Source organism: Mytilus californianus, unplaced genomic scaffold (assembly GCF_021869535.1).
Source record: "Mytilus californianus isolate M0D057914Y unplaced genomic scaffold, xbMytCali1.0.p SCAF_4, whole genome shotgun sequence".
Classification (NCBI taxonomy): Eukaryota; Metazoa; Mollusca; class Bivalvia; order Mytilida; family Mytilidae; genus Mytilus; species Mytilus californianus.
Window position 1 is genome coordinate 93772076 of NW_026262690.1, and position 19816 is coordinate 93791891.

Genomic DNA, 19816 nt, shown 5'->3' on the forward strand with positions numbered 1-19816 from the left:
GAAATAATTGATTAATAGCCTAACCACTACTTAGCTGAAGGTTAAACAAGTCTTGTCCTCCTTATGGCACTGTTGTAATACTATACATAATTCATTTCCTCTGAACACCAGTAACACTCGCCGTTCATGGTAGGTATCGCTTATTTTGTGTCCATATTCTTGCCGTCCTAAACGATATCTACTAGATTATGTTCAGTAGTACCATAATTAACTTATGATACTAATAAATTAGTGAAGTTGGGGGATACTTTGCAATAGAGAAATGATAATTGATGACGTAAAGATCAATAAAACCTTGCAGCAGACGTCATCCTGAGGTATGTTATAATAATCATTTTAAAAAATCAAATACTTTTATAAAAGTATTTGATTTTTTAAAATGATTATTATAACATGCATTTTTTCACAGCTTTTCACGTACATTCTTTGTATATTTAGCCGGACCTTTTTACAATTGTTTAAATGGTTGTATTAATGAAATAATTATAAATGTTACACATATTTTTTTTCTATATTCAGTTGCAATTCAACGAGTATTAAACATTTCCAAAATTTCATGCAAATCCGAAATCCGAAATATCGCAGTTGTGACATAAACAAAATACGCGGTTATGTTTAGTTTTCAAATTTTTTTTCCTTGCCTTTTCTTTTCACTTTTAGAGTTAATCGATCTGTACCTCGAAAAGTATGAACTTACTCATCATGTGTTAAAGAAATATATTAGAAATTTTAATACTTTTCTTATTTCAGTTATTTCGAAAAAAAAACTGACAAGATGAACGAGAACAGAAACGGTATTCTTATTGTACAAACGGGTGGTAAGTTAGCTGATTGGCATTCATTGTAAGTATTCAAGTGCTGGCTGATTATAACCAGTTGCTGCAAGTTTAGGAAAACAAACGGCGACTTGTCACCTATTTTATTTTAGTTTTCGCCCTTTTGTTTATGTGATAATTTTCCCATCCTTATTGTTTTACGGGATTGTGCACTGACGAGGAGGCTGACATGAGACGTGATCGGTCAAGTATGTGAGTTTTCTTTTACTCTGAACTCAGCTGCCTTGTTGTTACCCTTTGATTCGACGGCACATAAACTGGTGTTCGTGTAGCACAGGATAAAGAAAAGCGGTGAACGGTTATTCGGTCGCTGAATAAATGGTCAAGAGTGGAGTATTCATTTTCAACATATAACACATATAATTTTTAATCAGTAAAAGTACGTGTATACTTCAAATGTTAACTTATATGAATAAATAGCCATGGAATGTAATGCTTACAAGTAATACGAAGGCCTGACACAGAGACGAACAAAGGTGTCTTTCTATAAACATATCTCCCTGAGTACTATTACAACTAAACTATTTGTATGTGCACTAAATACAAAAAAAAACTTATTTTTTATTTGTCAGGCAAACACTAACTCTTTGTTAGATATTGAAAATAGAGAAACAAACTTGTGAAACAAGCTTTTGTTATTTGTTCTATGATTTGAATTGCTAATTTTGACAACTGTTACTCAGTCAACTGTCAATAAACATTTTTAAAAGACAATATCAAACATCTAAAATTTATATCCTGTTAATGCCACCTTACAACACATGTCATGCAGCGTAACTTCTTTAACCCTTGTACATTAAGTGTAGATTTTTAAGAACTGAAATTAAACCATATCTGTTTAAGGAACCATTGATAAAAGGTACCCCAGGACACATTTAGGATATGCCTTTGAAATAGAAGATCCAGCAGCTCAGAGAATCATTTCAAGAGCAAAAGTTCCATATACAGTGCAATTTGTGACTGCATGTAGGAAAGATAGTCAAGATATTAACCAGCAAGAAAGGTAAATGAACAATGGACGATATGATAAAGAGTCAATTGTTGTTAAAAATTCAGCAACATTATGTCCAGTGGCAAATACTTTCAGGCATATCCTGATCGATGTAGGATTTATTGTGTCCTAAATGTCCAGTGGCAAATACTTTCAGGCATATCCAGGTCGATGTGGGGTAGATAGATTTATTGTGTCCTAAACGTCCATTGGCAAATACTTCATGCATATCCAGGTCGATGTGGGGTAGATTGATTCATTGTGTCCTAAACATCAATTAAAGTGGCAAATACTTCAGGCATATCTAGGTCAATGTGGGGTAGATTGGTTTATTGTGTCCTAAACATCAATTAAAGTGGCAAATACTTCAGGCATATCCAGGTCAATGTGGGGTAGATTGATTTATTGTGTCCTAAACGTCCATTGGCAAATACTTCATGCATAATTAGGTTAATTGATTTACTGTTTCCTTAACGTCCAGTAGCATAAACTTCCTGGATATTTAGGTCGATGTGGAGTAGATTGATTTATTGTGTCCTAAACGTCCATTGTCAAATACTTCATGCATAATAAGGTTGATTGATTAACTGTTTACTTAACGTACAGTAGCATAAATTTCCTGGATATTTAGGTCAATGTGGGGTAGATTGATTTATTGTGTCCTAAACGTCCATTGGCAAATACTTCATGCATAATTAGGTTGATTGATTTACTGTTTTCTTAACGTCCAGTAGCATAAACGTCCTGGATATTTAGGTCGATGTGGGGTAGATTGATTTATTGTGTCCTAAATATCCATTTGCAAATACTTCATGCATAATTAGATTGATTGATTTACGGTTTCCTTAACGTCCAGTAGCATAAACTTCCTGGATATTTAGGTCGATGTGGGGTATAGATTGATTTATTGTGTCCTAAACGTCCATTGGCAAATACTTCATGCATAATATGGTTGATTGATTTACTGTTTCCTTGACGTCCAGAAGGATAAACTTCCTGGATATTTAGGTCAATGTGGGGTAGATTGATTTATTGTGTCCTAAACGTCAATTGGCAAATACTTCATCCATAATTAGGTTGATTGATTAACTGTTTCCTTAACGTACAGTAGCATAAACTTCCTGGATATTTAGGTCGATGTGGGGTAGATTGATTTATTGTGTCCTAAATATCCATTTGCAAATACTTCATGCATAATTAGATTGATTGATTTACGGTTTCCTTAACGTCCAGTAGCATAAACTTCCTGGATATTTAGGTCGATGTGGGGTAAAGATTGATTTATTGTGTCCTAAATATCCATTTGCAAATACTTCATGCATAATTAGGTTGATTGATTTAGTGTTTCCTTGACGTCCAGAAGGATAAACTTCCTGGATATTTAGGTCAATGTGGGGTAGATTGATTTATTGTGTCCTAAACGTCCATTGGCAAATACTTCATGCATTATTAGGTTGATTGATTAACTGTTTCCTTAACGTACAGTAGCATAAATTTCCTGGATATTTAGGTCAATGTGGGGTTTGATTGATTCATTGTGTCCTAAACGTCCATTGGCAAATACTTCATGCATAATTAGGTTGATTGATTTACTGTTTCCTTTACGTCCAGTAGCATAAACTTCCTGGATATTTAGGTCAATGTGGGGTAGATTGATTTATTGTGTCCTAAACGTCCATTGGCAAATACTTCATGCATAATTAGGTTGATTGATTTACTGTTTCCTTGACGTCCAGTAGCATAAACTTCCTGGATATTTAGGTCAATGTGGGGTAGATTGATTTATGATTTCGTGAAAGGCCAGTGGCAAAAACTTCTTAGGTCGATGTTGGATAGATGCATATGACATAACTGCAAACAACTATATCGATATAGTTAAACATACCATTGAAACAAATCAAGCAATTAACATGATTAAGGGGTTGTGTTTTTAATAACCATAACAACAATTTGAAAACCTAATATTTATCTCAATTTGACAATTGCCAATATTTCAGGCAGAAAATACTAGATGCTTGTAAACAGTCTATACATAAGAAAATTTTGATCACCCATGGTACAGACACAATGATAGAAACAGGAGCTTTCTTGGCAGAACATCACCTAGATAAAACTGTGGTCCTGACTGGAGCTTTTCTACCCGAGGCCTTTAAAGACAGTGATGCTGATTTTAATGTAGGCTTTGCTATTGGGGCTTTACAGGTTTTGGATAAACATGGAGTTTTTATAGTCATGAATGGCAAGATAAACGAATGGAATAAAATAACTAGAAATGAAGAAACCTTTGTTTTCACTAATAAACAATAGTCTTTATCAAGTTTTTGACTTTCTTTGTTTTGAATAGTTTATACATACTTTATTTGCAAGAATAGTAAAAGGGCTTATACGTAAGTTAAAACACTATTAGAAACATCCTCTCCACTTTCATTGATCTGCCATAAATATGTAGGAATGCCAGAATGATCCCAGCTATGATAAGATTTCAAAGTTTCTTTTCAGTTCCTTTTTCATAACTGCTCATTGTTCTTCAATACTATCAGTTCCATATGTTTTTTTTTTTATTAAAACAGAAAGGAGCAAAGATTCTGAAGTATATAATGTTTTCAATGAAATCTACCTTGAAGTGCAATGGCAAAAACTAGAATGTAAAACTGTTCAGTAACTGTGAGCAATCAGTAATACTGTAATGTTTTACATGTATTTGTGTTTTTATCAAATGGACCAATTTCTATTACACATTCTCCTATGTACCTTTTATTATTTAATGAGTAAAAATGGGAAGTTTAAGAACTAAAGAACTAGTTTAACCCAAACAAACACTAATGTAGAACACAATATATTAACCTCTCCTCACCTTTTTTTTTTAAGTTCCTGTCTCATTGATTGATTGATGGACTTAATGTCCAGTAGCTAGTATTACTTGTATATTCAGGACAATGACAAGATAATGTTATATGAAGATACCATGCTTTGAACTAGTCTAACATGCTAAGTTGGATGTTTTTAATGAGATAGCTCACAAGGTGACAGCCTGCAGACACATTTCCATACACAGACACATTATTCAAACTGAAGAGCTGACAAGACTGTTCTTACTCAAAATGCAGTACAAACAAGTGTGGACACAAATATGTATTTAATTTGTATAAATAATTTTTGAACAGTTTGCTGAGGAAGTTAAAATGACTTTTATCAGATTAACATATACACCTTGGAGTCTTGAATGAAGACAAAACTGATGAAAACACTTAACTTCTGGCCTTCAGTACCACTAGTCCACAAAATCCTGATGGAAACAGCAACCAAGGTTAAACCAGTAAAAATGGCAATGCTTACTCATTCATTTATAAACATCTACGACTCAAATAAAATAAATAAATCTATTTGACTTTAAGAACTTAAAACACATGACTATTTTTATATCAATTTATTTATTTTATTTTTTTCCTCATGAAAAAATTATATTTGCCAGCATATATATATATGAACAAATACTGATGATATGTTAAACCATGTACAATGTATTTGGCATCTGTTAAATAAGCATATATTTTGTACACATCTATAAATAGCCTAATCACAACCTTTCTCTGTGTATAATATAAAGAACTAACTTTTGCCATTCAGGTGCAAAAATAGGTAAATAATTTCACTAGAATGTCACCTGGTTTTCTGCTACTATTGCAGCAGAATGAAAATCAAAAGGTGAACAAGACAATGAATTGGAAAAAAAAAACGCTTTGTGCTACCACCTAGCAATAGTTGGAATTCCTACATAATGGCAAAACATCTATATGTTTATTAATACATGAGTATTGCAATATTGTGTAATTTCGAAACAACTTGAAGGATTCATCAGTTTAGAAAGAGATATATAAGTTTGCAAAAATAATAAATCCCAAATTACAGAAAATCTAAGACTTTAGGCTTAAATTAAAATTGCTAATAATGCCACTCTAAAACCTCAGAAATTGTCCTTGTCTGGTCCCACTGTAGTGTGTACAATCTGAGGCACTTATAACTCAAACTTTTGTGCTGACTAAATATCATTGCTATATGCATTTTTTTTTTTAGTTTAAAAAAAAACAAGCAAAATGGTTTATTTATTTTTTAATATTTCTGATTTTCCTATGCAACTGAACATACATTTCAAAATCTAATTGGTCTAAAAGATATTACACAAGATTCCACAAAAATAGCCAATAGACGTAGCAGGAGATGACGTCTGCTTGCCTTGGATTTGTTTAATTCTGTGAAAATAGGATGTTTTAATTTTTCAATGCTATTTAAACATTCTGTTGAGTCAGACTTACTTAAATGGTATTTTTGCTTACATCCTCACAGATGAAAATAATTCTTTTTTTGGAAATTTTACACAAATAGCTTTCAAGAAAGGAGTATTTATTTGAACATCAGATCTTTTCACACTATAAATAAAAAAAGCTGGTCCCTTGTACAAAATACAATAGAAACTGAATTGGTCCCGTAGTTTGCATATATATATATAAAGTTTATAAAAAAATCTATATATAAACAGTAACTATCTAAACAAAATAGAAATATAAAAAATATACAGTAACAGTTAAATATTGCATAAAACAACAATTTTTATTACTTTGCTAGCTATAGCACTTGGTCCATAAGTTACACATACCTATATATATGCATATTTCAGAGCACTTCTATATATATACTAACATAATTCATACATACATTTACATGTACTAGCATTAAATGTAAACTTACATACATGCATTGATATGCATTATTTGTAACTGGGACCAAATATGAAAATGATCCGTAATAATAAGAAATATTCCTGAACAATAATTTTGATATGCTTATAAAACATTTGTTATGTAAAAGATTTAGATTAAATATAAATTTCAATTCTGTTTTCAACACATCTGGTTATTTTATATTTTCCTGGAGACTAGGCTATGCAGATTTCACATACTTTAGCCTTACAGCAATGCACATTTCTTTGTTGTTGAAAGATAACAAATTGATGAATATTCATGGCATCACCTCCTACTGGAAGATTAAATGGTGCAATATGATTGGTCAGTTCATAACTATGAATTAAGTTATGGAATTCTGACAGTGAGACAAAACAAACAATAATAACAATTATAAATTGTGTCTAATTATAGGACAACAGATATCACATTGTTGTTTTCAACATTTTTGTGCATACTGGTAAGAAACTTGTTTATTTACAGACTCAAATCTGAATCATATATATTTAACAACATAACTGTTTTATACATAAACATGATTAACAGAATTTGTAACAATTTTCAGAAATTTGAAGAACAACTCGTAACCTTATGCCCTGAATTCCAACTGAGATCATTTAATATTTGTAGAATTTGAAAATAATCAATAATATTTTTTTGTGACAAAAAAATATTTAAAGTTTTTACCTGTATTATGTAATGGTTATCATTTAAACAAAATTATTTCCTCTTTGGCAAATCCATACATGGAATGAAGTAAATGATGAAATACTGACCAGATATAAGAAACAAAATTATATGAAAGTTAACGAAATGTATGGGATGACACACTCGTATAAAAGCAGAACTTTTACCCTTAAAAATGAAACTCCTTATTTTATTAAGTATATCTATAAATGAGTGGCTTTTAAAAGTACCTACAAGTAATTTTTCATCATACAAAGTAAAACCCTGTTATCATGAAAACAACCACATACTCCTAATATTTTGAACCGTTATGGTCACTATGTATTCTAAGTCATTTAATAAAATAACCAATGGGTCATCTGAACCATTTAAACAGCCACTGTGAATTCCAAGCCATTTTAACATCCAACATGTATTGTTAGCCATTTTATAGCCTTTGTGAATTTTTAGCCATTTAAATACCCATTGTGTATTCTAAGCCACTACATTTTTTCTAAATGAATTTATGGAAGACAATTTTTGCACTAATGTTTTTCTATAATGTTGCATCAGGTCTTCTGTCTTTATGTTTTTTATCCTTTTTATGTTCTTTGTGTTCCTCTGTATGATCTTTGTCTTTCTTCTTTTTGAGAAATCCGAACATGCTTCTGTGTTTCTTTTCCTTCTCATTCAAATGATCATGATCATCCCCAGGATGAATGTTTGGTTCAGAAAACGGTCGTTCTGCCCGAGGTGATGACTTCTGTCGAAACTAAAAATATATGGAAATCATTCAATTAAACTTATCGAAGTTTGATATTCATTTTGCCTAATCTCAATACTACATATTTTTGAGAGTTCAAATCACTGTCAACCAACCAGAAAACAGATAATAAAAACGATGAATGTGAAACCACTCTGAGCTGTAAGTTTCTGTAACCATAGCTAATAAAGAAATCATGGTTAACCTATCAAATAAGGAAACTTCCATTATGTCAATTTATGTGTACCGTCTACACAGCTGTAAAAATTATTAGTTAACTTAGAATTTTTTGAATTCGTAAGACAAGTTTTTCAAAATGTATCACCTTAAAGACAAGGAAATTTAAGTTGTGTTAAATAATATTTTACAACAAAGACTTTCCTCCTTTTGATTACATTTCTTGCAAATAGTCAATTATTCTCTCATTGTTACAGGATCTTTCAAAAAATTGTTAGCTGATGAAAATTGACATTTTCACCATAAGTACCAAAAAAAGCAGCATGCATTTCCTCATAAAGGACAAAATGGTTAGGTTACAAAATAAATAGGATTTGTTATGGTAATCAAACAATAGTTGCATCTTTTAGTAACCCATTGATTTCTTAAATCATGGTTTAGTGGTTTAATCTGAAACAAAATATTTTTGGAATAAAGAATTTAATTGAAATCCTTTCACCTAAAAACTTACCAAAAACCTTTGAAGTTTTGATAACTACAATAAGATTTGTTTTTTAATTTTTATTTTTAAAATCTATGCAGTATTTACTACATTATCATTTTTCCCTTTTTTATTTATCAGTAACAGTACATTTTAATTATGCTGTATGAAAGATCTGCAACAGTTAACAGATATTAATTATTAAAACTTTAAAATATCCACTTTTTATGAGTAAACCTTTTTGTTTCTTTTTAACTTAATCTAATTTTAAAACAAATGTTTTTTTTTTATTTGATGTTAATATCATTTGAAACTAATAAAAATTCGTAAGTCTCGCCTACTTTTGCTGTTAATCGCAGGCTCAACAAAAATGAGGAAAAAAATCAATAAAAATATTCCTTAAGATACTATCTTTTGATTGTAAGAAGCTTCTGTCAAAGTTTGGTATAAATCCAGCATAGTTTATGAATCTAATAAATGTTTTAAAAATTTTAACTGCAGACTGTATTCAATGTTAACTGGAAGAAAAACTAAGTCCATTTATAAGTAAAATACGGATAAACAGGTACAAAATTTTAACAAAATTTCCTTCTAGATACTAGCTTTTGATCATAAACAAGCTTCTGTCCAAGTTTGGTACAAATCCAGGATAGTTTACGAAAGTTATTAAAATTTTAATAACTTTAACCCCAGAGTGAATGTATTGTTTCCTGGCTGAAAAACTAAGTCCATTTATAAGTAAAATACGGAAAAAATGAAATTTTTTTTTTAACAAATTTACTTCTGGATACTATCTTATGATCATAAACAAGCTTCTGTCCAAGATTTGTACAAATCCAGGATAGTTTAAGAAAGTTATTAAAATTTAAAAACTTTAACCACAGAGTGAATGTAATGTTTCCCGGCAGAAAAACTAACCACAGAGTGAATGTAATGTTTCCCGGCAGAAAAACTAAGTCCATTTACAAGTAAAATACGGAAAAACAGGAATTTTATTTTTACAAAATTTACTTTTGGATACTATCTTATGATCATAAACAAGCTTCTGTCCAAGTTTGGTAAAAATCCAGGATAGTTTAAGAAAGTTATTAAAATTTCAAAAACTTTAACCACAGAGTGAATATTTGTGGACGACGCCGACGGAATGTAGGATCTCTATGTCTCGCTTTTTCGACTAAAGTCGAAGGCTCGACAAAAAGATAATCAATATCACTCTCCGAAACCAACACACAAAATATTTTGTTACTATCATAAACTAAAATTTTGCTAAAAGCTTATGTGAAGTAACATTTTGGTAAGAATCATTTTAAGAAATAATTTTTTAAAAGATAAATTCACACTTCAGTCAAAACAAAAACTATATTAATCAACTGTTTTCTGACCTTATATATCCTGTAAATAATTGAGGTCTTGTTAAAATTACAATTTGAATAAATGTGAAAAAATTCTTGATTGGATTTTGATTTTTTTATCATAAATACTGCAAATATTCACCCCTTTTCAATAAGAATTTGCATTAACAAACATAAAACGTTTTATTATCAATTCAAAAGAATAACGCAGTGTGACTAACACTGAAAATATTCGCACTGCCTAACATTTACAAAAAAATATAAACATTGTGCAAGTTCCTTTAATGACTAGCTAAAATCTAGCACTGGAACTGAGCATATATCAACCTTCAATATGAAGTCTCTTTGAAAAATAAAGATAGTTCACCATTAGCAGTACTGTCCCAGTGGTAATTTTTTCTACATGTCCCTTACAGCTCTGATAGAACAATTTTACTTTTTCTTTGGGCCACTAATACTTAGAAATCAAAATAATTTTAGATATCTGCAACTATATGCAATTTCATGTGTGTCAATAGCTGTGCTGACAAAGTTTTGTTTCATGTGAACTTCCACTTAAATATATTTACTTTCACAGATTCTTCTTCTTGCTGATGATCTGAAATGGAATAGTATATTTTTAAAATTTTGATGGTTTGAAGCAAGTGAAATTGCACAAAAAAGTTTGATAAATAGAAGTACCTCTGTAAGCAAACTGGTGATAGAGGTTACTTAACATATTTTTACTGAACTTCAATTCTGTTGGATAAATCACAGTGCTTGTGAACACTGAAAGGTCAAGATTTCTCTCAAATTGCAACTTCAAATTATAAATTCATTTCAATTGAGCTGAACAGAAAACATTTAGGCTTTAACTTTACCAGTTGCAAGATAACTGGATGACACTTTGATAATAATGGTATATTATGTTCTCAATAAATACCAGAAAAACTTCTATGTAAATTGTATTTTTGTTATGTCGGTTTGCCATTTCAATGGCATTTTTATTTATCACCATACCACACTAAAAAATAGTGCATCTACAGTAAAATATAATAACCACTCACCATCTCCATTAACTCTGTCTATTTCTGGAAGAGATGTCACATGGTCATCACCCTCTGTAAAAGTAAATCAAGTCATTATCATAAAATATAATAATTTCTAGCTAAACTGTTATTATAGGATATTAAGTTATAGGGTAATTTCGTTATTTAATAATTGAAAATAGATCATGAGTGATTAGTGTTTCTTATAGATATAATTAGAACATTTACTGTAAAACAAATGTGTTATGGTATGGCTTTTACCGAAAGTCAAGAAAAATATTCTGATATTCAGGTAGAAATGAAATAAATAAATTACCTGATCCTTGACTATGTCCACTAACATTCCGTGGACGTGGTGAGGGGTGGGGACTTTCTTTAGTTGTCCTTGGTGAAGGTCGAGGACTTTCTTTTGAAAATTTTGGTGACTCTGATCCTACTTGGGACATTTGATTTAATCTGTCAATATCTTCTTCCTTCAATTCTGTAGATTCTCTGTGGGAAGTTAAAGGGGATATACTACGAGCTCGTCCTTCTGGACTAGCTGAACGATCACCTGGCACATGATGCTCATCTGGGACTTGAGCTGTTAAAAAATAGATGAATAATTAATATTTCTAATCTTTTGTTGCTAAACAAAGATTCATAAGTTTATATAAACAGAGAACTTTGTTGTTTTTGGATTTTATTTAAAAAAAAACATCATGCAGTCTACCGACCATTAAATGCAAAGTGTCTGTATTAACATGTGATGTTAGGCTATAAGGCATGCCACATTACTTTTGAGTGTTAACATCCTACATGCAAAAAAGAATAATGATAACAAAATAAGTCATATTTCAGCCAAGACTTTTCTACCATATACAAATATTCTTGAAAGTGATCAATTCTATTTAGATTGGTAAGATCTAAAAATTGACAACGGTTGAAATAAATTCATTATTGATATGGTAAAACTTTAGAAAAAAACAATTATGGTCAAGTCACTAGGCCTTGCAGTCATAAAATTTGGAATACAATTATCTACACAGAATTCAACCAATCAAAATTCAAATTTAATTACAATAGCTGAAAATGTTTTGATACAATTTGGTTACAATTGAACAGACATGATAATTCCCTTGAAAAATTGCATATGGTAGGGTTGTCTTTGCCATAATTTTCTCAGATACAAATTTTAAAGTAATGCTTTGACAATATCACTAAAGTAAACATAAATTAATAATTATGAAAATCCTCCACAAATAATTTCTGTTAATTCTTCTAAGTATTACACAAATTTGTTCTGCTTATGATTAAATATTGAGTTTACAAATTAAATCTAAACCCAGACAAAAAATCAAAAGATGGTTAAATTCTTAGTCTATTAAATCTAAAGCCAAACAAAAAATCATTAGGATGATTAAAATTTTAGTTTACAAGTTAAATCCAATCCAATAGTCAATATTGTCTAAAGAGTTCTAGTAAGTTGACTGATAGAAATATTCCCAAATAAAATATAAAATCTTGTTTCCGTGTTCTGGTTATTAATAATTTCTGCTAGAATCTTATTTTCAATCCAGCACCACATTAAATGTTAGTACCAAATCACCTATTAGTCAAGTTTAATTACTGGTATTTGCAAATATAAGTTGCTTAGATAAAACAAAACAAAATTATCTGCCAACTAACAATTTCATTACAATTCACTACACTCTTCATAGAGTGGAAATTGGAGGAAGAAATTCAAATTCTAGTTCCTTTAAAGAAAAAAAATGTCTGTGCTTTTAAGCACAAACTCTTTACATTAATTATCAAATACGACACCAGCATAAAAACTCTGTACATGTATTTGGCCAATTCAAAGTTTATTCTTTACTGTAAAGGATAAATATATATATATCAAGATTAAAACAAAAAATATAGATTTGAACTATTATTCCTTTTTGTTACTGAAAAAAGTTCTATGTCTGAATTCATAACAGACAATTTCTGTAAAAAAAATCAGAATATTTGAACTTTGCATCTAAACAATATCGGAAGAGCCTTGATTAATAAAAAAATCCTATATAGAGGTTCTGTTTAACCAATTATTTTAATATCTGTGCCTTGAGAATGTCTGTTGCTATGGCTATTACTACCATTACTTATTCAAATGTTAACAATCAACATATTATTTATTGAGGAAAATTTATAAATCAAAGATAAAAATAAAATATAATATTCTTAGGGAGAAATTGATTCAGTAAAATATGTAAATCAATGCAAAAATAAAACACATCATTCTTAGGGGAAAATTGAATAAATAAAACTTATAAAACAATGCAAAAATAAAGCTGCATATATTATTTAATAAACAATTGCAAAATGCTAGTGGAAAAAAATTCTCTGTCTTGAGCTGATAGCAGGTCTAATTTCTACTAACTAAATTCTATGTTACCATTTGAATAAAATCTAATAGCAAATTAAACAACATCAAACCACAGAATAAGGATGTTACAAGCTGTAAAACAAATCGCCATGGTGATTTGTGCCGGATAAGCTGATGCGCAAGATCAAACCAGTGCTGAGTAGCCAAATTAGTGGCCAAGGGGAGGTAATCTTTAAGGAAAATGGAAACCACAAATGTACGAAGGTGAAGTTTGAGAAGGATGACACAAGGTAAGGTTCAATTTGATGACATCAATTTAGACACAGGAAAAAAAAATTGAATACAATAGAAATGGTAAACAAACAAAAAAACTACTTTTGAAACATGCTGCTACGTTTTACATGTGCGATTTGGCTACTCAGATCAAACAATCGTAAGTGAAGCAAAAAAGTGTTAAAACAACTATTGGTCACCTCCGCTATCCTCATCTGTCACACTAAAAAAGTCGGCATGTACTGGGATACCAGCTGAAATCAACGCAATATTATAATGTACAATAAAATGCTATAAAATACCATGCAAAAAATCGTAACACATTCGAAAAGCACAAGCAATATTCTCAGCTAATATGCTTTAACACGACAAACTAATTATATCATTCAAATACTATCACAAATCATGCATATAAATTTAAACTATGGACATATATATTCAAATATATAAGTAATTATAGTAAAACCTCGTGAAATTGGTTATAAATGACCATTTACTCAAAAATTCATTTCAGAAAAAATACCGAGATTAAATTTTTTAACAGATGCATTTGCTTAGCAGAAAATTCAAAATATGTGAAGCAAAAAAAATTTTTTTTAAATCAATAACTGAAAACACTGAAAATTTCATCATTCCAAACTTTTTGAAGAACGAGGTTAGACTGCAGAATTATTACATCAACAAACCTTTTCAGGTAATTACAGTGTGCACTTCAAAAAGCCAAACTTTCAACAATAGGACATGTATGTATGTTAGGAAGTTATAACATTAATGTAAGTTAAACATTTTAGAAAGGGAACCTCTCAGAATGTATAAACATGATTTGATTGAGAGATTATTTGTAAATCTACATTGTAAGTATTCAACCTGTACAACTATAATGCCAGCTATTGACAAAGATAAACGAAATGTTATTGTAAGGAGTCATATCAGGACATTTTCATTATCAAACTAGACATTGTTCTTTAATTGACATCTATAACTTGAAATGTGGACACTGTAGATTCATTTTTTTTTTAAGTGTACTAATTTTTTTCGTAAATCGAGGAAAAAAATTTTGTATTTCATAGTGTTTATAAATTCTCAATATAAGGCTATAGGAAATTTATATTTCATTGAACAGTTACATTTACAGTTAACATTAACCATTGACATCAATGATATCTAGAACCCACTAATTCACAGTCATATTTTATGTGCATTTAACAACAAAGTTTTTGTCATGGATAAGAGGGGCAAATGATTTTTTGGATTATTTCAACAGGTGATTAAAGGCCATCTTCAGTAGACCTGAATGTGACATATACAATTTCAAAACAATGTTATGATAGCCAAAAAAGTATGCTATTTTAATGTATTCATACACATCATTACTCATAATAAATTTCTGACATTACAGTTGTACCCAGTGGTAATGTTTTAAGATTATTATTGTACTGTGAAATGTTAGACGGTGTTTGGTATATAATCATGCATATATATTGAGTCGAACATACCTGCTTGTTGGCAGATTAACGCAATCCAAGAATTCATCTCTTCATGGTTGCTGGCTTCGAACAAAAATTCTGATCCATCTTTAAGACGAAGGCGGAAGACGTTTTTCTTTTTCGTATAATCCATGGCAGCTTCGCAAAATGCTTCATGTAAGAATACACATGGTGCCACTGGTGTTTTCTCTAAGAAAGCTTTTTAAAAAAAAGTATAAAATGTTTTTTATATTCATAAATTTTTTATATAGGCGAGTTGAAAACATTACACACAAATAACTGAACAGTATGTTGTTACTGTTCCGAGGTAGGAACTTGTAGTCATGTAATCTCATTTTCTTCCCTTTATATCTTATCTGTTTATACATGTATAATATAAAAGTGATCTATTGATTTATTCTGTGTATGTTTTTCTCTAGCTTCCTTTAGAGTATCAAGCTCTGTTCACTGTCAAAGACTGTATGACTATCCTCATAAATTACTGCTTTTGAATGTTTTCATTTGTAACTGGCAAATCTTGGTAAGCCAGAAAGAATGATGTCTCAAACTGATTGCTATCAACAAAGTGCTTCTCTTATAAACTAAAAGTATATTACCCAAACAACTCACTCCAATGGTAAGAGTTTTGTGATAGATGATGTTTTTTTTCTATTGCTACTGATAATATAAATAATTTACATTCAGCTTAAAAGGCTCACACTGGAACTTAACATACCTTCTCGATCTTTGAAAAAGGCCATGACTTGACCGAAAACTGCTGTATAAAGATTCTTCCATGAACGTATTGCAGCTCGTTTACCACCACTTTGATGTTCTTGTTTTCTGTCTAACATACCCTCTAATTGTGCTTGTGGTAAATTTTCCGGTAATTTAAATTTATCTTTGAAACTTCTAGTTCTTCTTCTAATATTAAAACTAGGAGTCCGTTTTTTCTTTTCTTTAGATTCGTCTTTGAGAGATTCAACATGTTTATTAGACCTAGGACTAACAGGAGGAGATAATTTCTCCTTTTTAGTTAAGTTTGTACCGGCAGATTCAACTTCTACATGTGTCCAACTTTCAGGAGGCGGAGCCTCTGGAAGATGCGGTGCTGAAAATTCCTGTTCCTCCTCATCAGGAACAATAACACCTTCACCCTCTTTAAAACCTAACGCTTTCTGAAGAACTGGGGGTGGAGAAATGGATCCATCCCCAGCAGGATTTTTAAAACTAATTGCACGTCTAATTTCAATTCTCTTATCATCCTTTTTATTTGATTTGATACTTTGAGATCGTCCAATCAAATTTTTCACAGTACTAACATCTAATTTGTCATCTCTGTAAGAAGAAAGGAGTGCATAAATAAGATGTTGTCAAATAAAAAAAAATATTATAATTTTAAGTGTACATTCTAATTAACAAATTTCATATGCATATATATATTTACTACTCTATTAGATGTACTTCTTTTTGTTGGTTCAAAGCCAGGAATTGGTGATCTAGCACAAATATTACAAAGAACTAATATTAGAAGATCAACCAAATACATACTTATCATCATCACTTTCAGAAGAATCAGTTGTTCCTTTTTGTTTCCGTAACAAAACTTCCCTTGCTTTCCTCTGTTCTTCCTCTCTATTTCTCTCCTGTTTCAAAAAAAAAAAAAAAACACAAAATGAGATTTAAACTAGCAGGGGATAGAATAATGTTAAATAAGTCTACATATGCACAATAAGTAGGCCTGCCGCTGTAGAAATGAATAAGTATGTTTTCATACTTCATTACAAATGCTAGACATATTTGATAAGTGACAACTTGCTACTGTTGGTTTCTTCATATTGGTTAATGTACAAATTCTTTCCTCTTGTTACTAAAAAATAGTTTGTATTCGAAGCCTAACCTTTTTTTTTTTTGTTTGTTTATAAAGTCTACAATAATTAATTAAGTTCTGTATGATTACTCTCTGATGACACTTGAGAGACTTTTATTATATATATTAAGTAGGTTCTTTAAAGTTTCTTTTCAAGTCTGAACTAAGCATGGATTAAAGGCACCTGTTTTCATTGAAAGAGAGAACCGCAAGAAGCATTGTCTCTGATCTTTTCCCTATTAACCAGAGGAAAAAGACGCACAAGAATGGCTATGGTTATGATGAACTGTTTATATAAGTAGACTTAATTGCACACATTCTGATAACTAATTTATTGCACACATTCTTATAACTTATTTTCTTGCAGAAATTCTATTATTGAGACTTGTCATACATAAGCTATTTTTTAAAAACTTATTGATGTTGAAATTAAAGTTGTTCATGTAGAACTCATGCAGAAAACAGAAAGTTGTTTTTTTAACTTGAGTAATTTTGACTTCAATGGCCAACAATTTTTTAAACGGTTTCTGCAACAATCTAAGTACAATGAATATCTGCAAGTAAACAGTATCACAGATGAAAAGCCTCTGCATAATGGCTCATGATATGATATGATATAAGTCAATTAAATAAGCCCAGAATTTTAGATCTGCTTCAAAGCAAACAGTTCATCTTAGTAATGTGATACAGGAAGAATTCCATATCAATGAATACAATGAAAATATCTCGTTGGATCTTTGTCCCGGTTTAAAACATCTCTTAACTCAACATGTTCTCAAATAATGTACAAAGTAAACATAGATGTATTCATGCTGACTTTAATTTAGCTTATTTCATATTTAAAACTATGAAAATACCCCCTCCATCACAACTTTTTGTAATTATGAAAGCAACACAGATATTATCTTGTTAAAAAAAACTTTAATGGCATCCAAATTCATCTAAAAATGACATCAAAGAAAAGAGCATCACATGAACATATCTAGGTTTACTGTGAAAAAGAGGTCATGTCAGCACACTTACATTCTCATTAATAAATGACTGTGTATTTAAATTAAAAGAAAAGAATGACTTTTTATCAGATATCTACTTGTATTTCCTCTTTCTCATTTAACATTAGTGTAGTAGTCCCTTTTAACAAGTTATTTTCTGGTTTTGTAATGAATTTATTTTGATACTTTCTGTTTTTGTCATAATTTTCTTCTTTTTTTTCCCCCCAGGTTGATGCACTTTAAAATGACATTTGCACAAAAAAAGCATTATATAAAGGACATGTTTACTTTACATTTGTTTTCTCCTCACAAATGATCATATAGTTAACTGGTTTAGTATACATGCAAACTTGACAGAGAATATACTTGTAGATATTTCCTTAAAGATCTCTTAACTTTTAAGCATTTCTGAAGGTACTAAAAAAAAACATAAACCAAACTTATGTTTCTATTCTACTCCTTTTGATCACTATATTGCATAAAGATTTAATTTAGCCTTCACCTTTCCATCCTGATAAAATATTATCTACATCTTAATTTTACAATAACATTAAAAGGAAGTGTCTAACGGACAAAGTGAGTATCAGAACTAAACAAAATTGTGTCTAACAAAATTACACAGCATGCAAAATTAAAATTACAAATACTGAAATTATTAACAAACAACAATAGAACTAGATTTATTGTGTTCTGTTTTAATTGTGACCAAGGAAGACATTAAAAACAAATTTCATAGATATTTTTTAGAGAACACATATATACTATTTTTTGAAACTTGGATCTCTTCTTAAAATAAATCTAGCAAAAAAATCTGACTTGAAGTAGAACTTGTTTGGTACAAAATCTAAGTTATTCATTATAAAATTTTTGATTGTAAGATCTTTGTTGAAAACTTCTTAAGTTAATGCAACTTTTACTCACAAAGTGATAATCATTTTGAATTATATAAAATCTTTATATAATCTCAAAAGTATATCAAACATGAATTTAAAACAGGTTGATTTAAGACCAAAGTATCAATATCTCTCTAGTTTAAACATGCAATAAATAGACAATTATGAAAATGCTAAAATAAACAATATAATAGTTATATTTTCATTCCGAAATTATACAACAAAATTTAGCATTCACACAAGAGACACAATTTTATCTAGTCTAACAGTTCTACTAAACATAAAAGGGAAACACTTCTAAACAATGAACACATGAATCATAAGACAAACAAAATGGTGATGTGATGATTGAGGTTTAAAAAGCAGTGGCACTAGCAAACGAAAAAATAACTCTATGTAAGCAATGAAATCTAACATACTGATCTCTGAATCTGTAAAACAAAAATGTTCATGTTAACAAATATGTGGGTGCACTCTATTAGCACCTACCTAGGAACAATGTGCAGGTGCACTCTATTAGCACCTAGAAAAAAATATGTAGGTGCACTCTATTAGCACATAGAAAAAAAATATGTAGGTGCACTCTATTAGCACCTAGAAAAAAAATATGTAGGTGCACTCTATTAGCACCTAGATTTCAAGCTTTGCATAGATCAGTACGATTTTGGAATTTTCATCTAATAAAGTCACAACAACAAAAAAACTTCAAATTCCTGACCTTCCTTAAGCTTGTAAAGCAGTGAGCATACACAGGTGTTGTGATATTTTGGATAAATAACATGTTGAAGCAAAAAATTTCAACTATTAAGCCAAATCTGCAAATCTTAAAAGCATTGGAATATCATCATTAACCCACGAGTATAGTTTAAGCTATTTTTCTAAAGGGTAGGGTGCAAGGATCTAAAAACATTGAAATATTTATGTGAATGGATGTGGTTGCTA

At 30.2% G+C, this 19816-nt stretch overlaps 2 protein-coding genes across 2 annotated transcripts in view; one reads left to right on the top strand and one right to left on the bottom strand.

Moving 5' to 3' along the window:
- Positions 1 to 755: 755 nt before the first annotated feature.
- Positions 756 to 4134, top strand: LOC127737147 (uncharacterized). The gene is made up of 3 exons (XM_052247679.1): positions 756 to 818; positions 1680 to 1839; positions 3825 to 4134. The coding sequence occupies exons 1-3, from the start codon at positions 776 to 778 to the stop codon at positions 4132 to 4134; spliced, it is 513 nt and encodes a 170-aa protein (XP_052103639.1). The 5' UTR covers positions 756 to 775.
- A 1105-nt stretch (positions 4135 to 5239) lies between these two features.
- Positions 5240 to 19816, bottom strand: part of LOC127698915 (spectrin beta chain, non-erythrocytic 2-like) — a 96088-nt gene continuing 81511 nt past the window's right edge. The window contains exons 79-86 of the mRNA XM_052202649.1: positions 16671 to 16765; positions 15856 to 16457; positions 15150 to 15338; positions 13854 to 13907; positions 11350 to 11616; positions 11052 to 11105; positions 10575 to 10603; positions 5240 to 8004 (exon numbers count right to left, since the gene is read on the bottom strand). Coding sequence (XP_052058609.1) covers positions 7789 to 8004; positions 10575 to 10603; positions 11052 to 11105; positions 11350 to 11616; positions 13854 to 13907; positions 15150 to 15338; positions 15856 to 16457; positions 16671 to 16765 — 1506 coding nt within the window. The 3' untranslated portion in view covers positions 5240 to 7788. The remainder of the gene's footprint in view (positions 8005 to 10574; positions 10604 to 11051; positions 11106 to 11349; positions 11617 to 13853; positions 13908 to 15149; positions 15339 to 15855; positions 16458 to 16670; positions 16766 to 19816) is intronic.